Source organism: Macrobrachium rosenbergii, chromosome 5 (assembly GCF_040412425.1).
Source record: "Macrobrachium rosenbergii isolate ZJJX-2024 chromosome 5, ASM4041242v1, whole genome shotgun sequence".
NCBI lineage: Eukaryota > Metazoa > Arthropoda > Malacostraca > Decapoda > Palaemonidae > Macrobrachium > Macrobrachium rosenbergii.
Window position 1 is genome coordinate 36,217,238 of NC_089745.1, and position 8,167 is coordinate 36,225,404.

The following is an 8,167-nucleotide window of genomic DNA, read 5'->3' on the forward strand; positions in this document are numbered from 1 at the left end:
TACAAGGAAGGATCACAAAAAAGCTTTTAGTTCACATGGCTGAGTGATTATTTTCTCTGGCAGCACTAACTCACCAGCCTCATCCAATGTGGTAGTCAGGTAATTTTAACAGTAGGTAAGAGTCATCCGAAATAATGAAAATTATGATAAAATTAGTTTTGTGGATACATGATTACTGTTAAAGTAGAAAACAAGCCAGCCTTCCCACATCGTAGTAGATGGTCTTGAAGAAATCTCACTAGAACGTAAACATTCCAATGCCACCTGGTGGGAAACAGGTGATTATAGACAGTCCATCTGTCAACCAAGTGTTATTCTTTTGTTTATTTTGATTGCTGATCTCACTTAATAGTGCAAAGATGTAAGCTAACTTTAACAGTAGGTAAATATCCAAATAATTAATTTTGTCATAAAAATTTTCATTATACAGTACACCTGCATATTAAGTATACCTTAGTTTAACCAGACCACTGAGCTGATTAACAGCTCTCCTAGGGCTGGCCCGAAGAATTAGATTTATTTTACGTGGCCAAGAACCAATTGGTTACCTAGTAACGGGACCTACAGCTTATTGTGGAATCCGAGCCACATTATAACGAGAAATGAATTTCTATCACCAGAAATAAATTTCTCTAATTCTTCATTGGCGGGTTGGAGAATCGAACGCAGGCCCAGCAGAGCGCTTGCCTAGAACGATACCAACCTGTCCAATGAGGAACTACACCTGCATATTGCTGATTTATGTATTGTGAAAGTAACCTCAATATTTTCCCTCCAAAGTGCAGGAAGTTCAAACTAACAGTAGGCTATACACCCTCATGTATGTTCCAGCTGAATGCCATGGAAGAAAAAGCATCCTACTTTTAATAAAATGTAAAGACCATGAGAACTTCCCACTGTGTCCTTTAATTATAGTTTTTCCCTTGGATACTTCACTATTACATATATACATAAAATATATGTAAAACATCAAAAAACAGATTTACTGGAAAGTAACGGGTGGGTAGTGGTCTTTGTTTATATTTCTTACACAGGACAGTTTAGTATACTGTATAGTATAGTACAGGAATATAATACATTACAGCAATGTGTAAGAATGTCGACATGTACCATACATTGCTGTGATACCTTCCAGCCATGTCATTGGACTTCTAGCCAAGGGTGTTACTTTTCAAAAGTATTTTAGCTGGATATATTTTTATTTTCTAGTATCCTTAATGGTGATTTTGTATTCCATCTTACAGTAGGCTGTTTGATACAATATTGTGAATTTTAGTTTAGAAGAGTAAAAATGTTTATAGGGAAGAGCATACAAAATGTTTTGGTCAATCCCCTACACTAGTTAAAGGAAATTTGGTATTGAATGTTCTTCTAGAAGTAATAAAGTTTTCTTTTTCAGATTACATTAACTGAAATGAAATAGCAGCAAAAACCAAGTATGTTGCAATATGATGCTGCTTTAATATTGAGAGTGCGGTGTGAACATAGCCAAAAAAACTGAACTCTAAAATTATGACACAGAATTGCTCTTTGTGTGACAAAGTCTTTGTCACTAAAGAAGCTCTGGATGCGCATCTTTTAAATCACCAAGAGAAGAAGACAGTACGCAGAAGAGGAAGGCCTGGCAGTAAAATTGCATGTGAGTGCTCGGAATGCAATGAAGTTTTCTTCAGGAGATGTGATCTTCGACTGCACAGAAGGATAATGCATCAGCCAAATAAGGTAGTGTGTACTGTATGCAGTCGAAGTTTCACTAATGAAGGACGTTTGAAAATGCATTACCAACATCACAATGTTGGAGGTGGATATGAATGTGTTTATTGCTCAAGGGAGTTCAATAAGGGCTGGAAGTTGAAGATTCACGTGGTTAATCATACTGGCAAAGCACCATATATTTGCCAGTACTGTAAAGAAGATTTTCTTTATCCAGGTAAAATTGTGGATCACTTGAAACGAGAACATGATATATACTTAGTATGCAGAGATTGTGGATTAGGTTTCATAACTATTATAGAACAAGAAAACCATATTTGCAAGCTGTTTGACTGCAAAGATTGTAGTATGTCATTTGGCACAGGCAAAGAGTTATCATCACATGTTGAAAGCCATAAAGTAAAGAGTGAAAATTTTGTTTTGGAAAAAGAACTGCCTCAAACAAACCATGATAGCATGATTTTTACTGCCAGTGAGGTGGTAATAGCTTCTCTTTCTAATAATGATGTTATTCCCTCTTTGTGTGCCACAAACAAAGCTAAAACTCTACCTGATAGCCTTGAAAAAAATAAAATTGTTCCTTGTAGTGAAAGTGAATTCCCAGTGTATATGCAGCTAGAAAATGTTCCCTGCTCAGAAAGTAAAACTCCACAGTGTTCCCAGGGAGAAAGAGAAAACCAAATTTTTCCATATGAAAAAAATAAATCCCTTCGTTGTACCCAACCAGAAATTGAAAATGATTTTTGTGAAGAAAATGAAATACTGCCGAGTACCCTAATGGAAAGCAAAAATATTTTATGTGCTGAAGTGCAAAATGAAAATACCCCATGCAAAGGAAATAAAATCCCTCCCCAAACCCAATTAGAAAGTAGAAATAATCTACACAAAAACAGCAAAACTGTACCGTTCATCATGGTGGAAAATAAAGATGTTCACTATAAGCCCCCTTTATTAATAGTACAAATGTCAGCTACTGCTAAGCCAGATAGTGAAGCTAATGTGCCATCAAAAGTGATAGCAAAGAAATTGAGTTTTGCCAGTCCTTGGTGCAATGAAAGTGTTAAATCCAAACTTAATGAACAAGTCTCATCAAAGATAAATGTGTCAAGCAAAAATACTATAGATGAACTCTCAACTCCCAAGAATGGTACTGGCTTCAATAATTATTCGTGCACCATCGAACCAGATAATTGCTTGAGTAAACCTGTAGTGAGTAAAAAGTCAGTCACTGATGTGCCATCAAACTCATCTCCAGAGATTGAAGGACTTGATGCTAAAGTTTGCAAGTTCAAAGTTGGAAAGTCAGGTCTAGTTTCCTCTAGAAGACACTTTATTAACATCTTGAAAAAGAACCCTGGGAACTCAAAAGTGAATCAAGAACAGGCATCATCAAATACCAAGCCTGAGCAAACATCTCTAGAATTATGGTTGACCAGTGATGGTTCATGCGTAACCAGTGATTTTGTGTTTGGGCTTGAAACTAAAGGGTCAGATAGATCTTTGGATTCACCATGTAAGGTTTATAAAATTGAGAAGGAACAGTATGATATGACTTTTGAGGACCTATGCCAGTTTTAATCATTTTTTTTTTTTTTTTTTCGTACCCAAAAGCATAGTTTTATTACGGTAATAAACATTTGTAACTACCATAAATAAGATTACTGTACTGTATATCAGGGATAACTGAGGATGGGCATTATTTATTGTTGTATTTGAATGTACGAGTAAAATTCTTCAAATGTCTGTAACTTGTCAGTCTTTCAGTACTACTTTAAATTTTAGTTGTAATTAACAAAGGGCATCAGTATATACTGTATATTGTTCCCACTTCTGTGATTTTTTATTGTAATAGAAGACTAGTGAAGAGTATTTCACTTTGATTCTGAAATATTGCCATTACTGTATGTGATTTAGGAACTTCATTGATATTCTCTTGGCAGCTAATTCTCTAAATCTTATTTACAGCCTATTCATCAAATGCTCTGCTTTACTTATGATTATTAAACAAATAAGCAGATCTAAGCAAATGACTTTTACCCTAAGAAGTAAAGGGTTTAGACAGAATAATGATGTGTTTGAGTACTATAAGAAATGTGCAAAATATGCAGGTAGCCAGTGCTTTACAAAACTGTACTTGGGAATGAGCTTATTGCCCTGTAGTTTAAGACTAGTGACGGTAGTTCATGCATACTTATAGTAGAAATTTTCTCACTTTTGAAGTGAACTGGCTCAGTGCTCAGCAAAAAATGTGCATTTATCTTATAGTTGTTATTTATTATATGTGAAAGAACAAGTTACTGATATTTTTATTTTCACTAGTTGTTCATGTTCCTTAACTTCAGACATAATGATGTGCTGGCTTATAAGGGTTGGTCATCAGTATATAATGGAAATAGCGGGACAAAATTCGTATTGATGTTATAGCTTTTGCAGATGTGCTTAAACCACTTGGGAAATTATATTTTTTGGTAACTTGCAAGTTGTGCAGTGTGGAGTAAAATTAAGTTTAATCTTTTTACTTTATGATTGTATTTCATATAAAGAAAGTGAAATTTAATGATGGGCTGATGTCTCATTGTTAATATGTAATTAGCTGATCTGACTTTTCTTTGATTTGTAATCTCATTGGAATGAACATATGTGTTACGGCTGAAATCATGGAAGTGTCACAAGTTTGTTATGTCTCATTTATATGGGATTAGATCTTTAGTTTGTCATTTAATTTTTGAAAGGCAGTGAGTAAATGTTTTGATATAAGATTTGGTTGTGAGTAGAGAACAAAATCGTTAGTTCATTTTCTCTTTAGTAATTCATTTAGTTTTGAGTATGGTATATTGTATTTGATAGAATCCTGTATTTGTTGTGTTTTTTACTTGGTCCAAGTTGATATTAATTGTGAAATATGAGCAGCTATTTTGCAAGCTAAATATGTTTCTACCAAAATAATTTGAGTTTTATTGTGGATAGTAGGATTAGAATTTGGGTTCTCCCTGAAACAAGACCTAGATCCCAACCATTTCATATTGAACATACTACAAAACCTGTAAATTTGTAAATGTACACTGCAGCATTTGCAGAATGTGAGAGAGAGAGAGACACACACACACACACACACACACACATAAGTTTTGCATGGTTAAAGAGCTACCTAGTTTGGCAAGTTCTGATGTTTACATTAATAAGTTACTATTGTATGTGTTTATTTATTTGTGAAAAAGTATTTGGGTGATAGGTGCTTGTATGCCACTGCAAAATGCTTTATAGTGATCAGGAATCTGTGCATTTGTACAATTTTGTTTTGTATCATGACATTCATGCATAACAATGGAACTTGTGAGCCAAGTATTTTTATTTTTTCCAAATGGATAAACTTTCAATTCATAAGAAAGGAAAAACAGGTGAGGCTTTTGTATATCACTTTCCATATTCCAGTCAGTCACACCATTAATTGCTCTCATATAAATATGCTGTAACAGAGAATGTTATTGTACTTTTAAAAACATTTTAACAAGACGAGTCAAATTTTCAAAGTTGAATGTCGGGGTAAATGTTCACAAATAAGAAGTGAATACTGCATTTTGTAAAGCCAAAGTTTTAAGTAATTTGGTTGGAAGTAACAAAAGAAATGAAAGACACAAAGTTTTGGGTTTAAGGAGACTGCAGAGAACCCTTGGTACAGGCAGTCCCCGGGTTACGTTAGGGGTTTTGTTCCTGAAGCGTGACGTAAGCTGGAAAACGTTGTAAGCCAGAACATTGTATTAAAAAATTGCCAAAAATGAGAAATAAAGTGATGAAAACCTTACCTTTAATCTTTGGTTGTCCCAGTTGATTTACCTTGCTTCTGGTGAGGTGTGCATCCATGATCTTGTAGAATTTCCTCCAAAAATATACAAATACTGTATTCTTTCGTCACTTACAGCGCTATGTAAGACTGAAATGACATAACCTCGGAACATCCGTTGTAACCTGGAACAGAATTTTTTGATGAATATATTTGAAAAGTGAATTGAAGTTTGGAACGATGTAAGCCGAGACCGACATAACCCAGGGACGGCCTGTATTGACTGAATGTGTTCACCTGCTATGACCTGAAGGAATCATAGTTGAAAGAAACCTTTAATTCCTAAGTTGTGAACTATCCTTAAGAAATTATTATACAGAAATATCACTTCATATACTGATAGTAACAGTGCTACAAAGAGTTCATAAATGTGACAAAATGTCTGCTGATGATTAGATTGAGTTTCTTTTGTAAAATGTGTATACCTGTACTTTACGTTTTGATAGCGTAGCCGCTGTTTGTCCTCAAAAGATTTACTGTACTCTCAAGGTCCCTAGAGGGGCTCCTTAAGATAGACCAACCAATTTCAAAAAATTCTCTTCTGGATGGTCTAAGCCAGTATAGTGCATGTTGACACTGATAGAATATAGGACTCAAGACAAGAGGGCTCTTTCTTTTGTCTACAGCAGCTGCCTAGGTTCAATTCCCATTCCTTACCTGTGGATGTGGCAACAATGCCCCACACGTCACCCATCTACCGCGGCAACAACGCACTCCACGCCATCCCTTTCACCCATAACCCTTTAGGTCTCTGTGATTGTAAGATATGTGATGAGCTGTTTTCTGACTACAAGCTGCTCCTAGATCGTATTTCAGTCATATTGTAAGAACCAAATTCAGAAGCATCAAAGAGAGTTAGTGAACTTCATGACTCTTTTGACATTAAACACATGAGGGGTTGGGGGTGTGTAGCCTTCGAATTTGTCCCAGAATTCACAGCTAAGACTCAACATCCCTCAGTTCATGACGACAAATTCGAGTCTTTCTCTATCCCTTCCCTTGGAGATTTTGTTGGTAATGACCCTGATGAATTACTTTTATTTCCTGCCAAGGCACTACATAACTACCTAAAAAGGACTCAACATCCCAGACCGGGCTGTCGAAGACTTTATGTTAGTACAGGCTGGAAAAAGAAGGAAATGTCCAAGAATACTATCTCCTTTTGGCTATGTGAAGTAATCAAGTACAGTTTTTCTTAACATTCAGATGCCAATACAGTGCATGCAAGAGCACATAATGTTAGGGGTCTAGGTGCTTCCATCGCTTTCAAAATGAATGTGTCAGCTCAAATGATTTTAAAGGCTGGCACATGACTTCGCCAAACCACCTTCACATCCTCCTATCTACGGGACGTTACCCACAGGGCCTCGGACACTTTTTCCTTGAGTCCAGTGGTGGCTGCTCAACAAGTTATGTAGCTCATCCAGTGCCCCTAGCGGGACAGTTTGTATCTTTCGTAATGTGTTGGTTTTGAAAGTGAGAGTGAATGGGATGACTGGTTTTCTTCCCTTTTCTTTCTTTTTCTCCCCTACTGGTGGGCAGTGGAGAGAATTATCTATCATGCACTGGAACTGGTTTTTTTTATTGTTCCTACACAGTACAAACTATATATGGAAGCAATTCCCCTCCTCTCTCTTTCAAGGGGAGAGAGGAAATGGCAACAACAAGGTTGGTAGCTAATGTAAGGTTTCTTATCTGACAATTACAGGTTGTTTATATTCCTACAAGACACAATGTAACAGGAGTTCATATTGTTTCTTAACCCAGATGTCTGGCTGCTGAGTAACCTTTTACTTAACAGACCAGAGGCATATGACTCCTTTGTATGCCCTACTTTGGCCAGGAAGTGAGCCCAGGTGCGCTGAACCTCCAGTCGGTTCTGAGGCTTTCTCTATCCTTCCTCCAAGGTTTGTTCAGTATATGAACAAATGGCAAATTTTAAACCAATTGGTATTTTTCATAACTAACAACCCTGTGATCATAACATATATGGCCCACCTCAAGCCACACTTGATTTAGTTAACTGGGCTAAAGGAAACTGATGTGTTGTAGCCGGGAAGGTTAAGGCAGGTCAGCTGTGCCTCTCCCCCTCCTTTCTTGGCTAACTCCTGTTGCCACCAAAATCCTTGTACTTTTTTTTTTAACCAGGCTCCAGCAGGCACTAGGGAATTTTCCCCCTTACATTAAGACCACAGGTTTGTTAGTTATGAAAAGTACAAATCAGTATAAAATTTGTTATATTTCAACATTTTTTGGCTGGTAGATTTATTTTGTTAACATTGGGAGCAGGTGTGTCTCCCACAAGGCGAGAATTAAGTTTTGGTGTACATTACTGTCTTTGTTAGCTGACAAACAAGGTTTAATTATATTGAAGGAATAATTTTAAAACAATATTGTTCTTGAAGACAATTAGTATACAGTCAATCCCCCGTATTCGCGAGGGTTAGGTACCACAACCACCTGCAAATACTGAAAATCCGCAATATATTGGAACCTCCCCCCTAACAATGCTTATACAGCATCTGCATGTTGTAATAGTTCAAACACCAAAGACCCCATCTAATAGCACTTATAACTGCCTATTAGTTCAGACACCAAATATGCCTTGAACTA

General features: G+C 36.4%; 1 protein-coding gene across 2 annotated transcripts in view; it reads left to right on the top strand.

Moving 5' to 3' along the window:
* Positions 1-5,515, top strand: part of LOC136838660 (uncharacterized) — a 29,043-nt gene extending 23,528 nt beyond the window's left edge. For both annotated transcript variants that reach the window (XM_067103997.1, XM_067103998.1), the window contains one exon: positions 1,400-5,515. In XM_067103997.1, the coding sequence (XP_066960098.1) occupies positions 1,513-3,291 (1,779 nt within the window). In that variant the 5' untranslated portion in view covers positions 1,400-1,512 and the 3' untranslated portion in view covers positions 3,292-5,515. The remainder of the gene's footprint in view (positions 1-1,399) is intronic.
* The last annotated feature ends 2,652 nt before the right edge of the window (positions 5,516-8,167 follow it).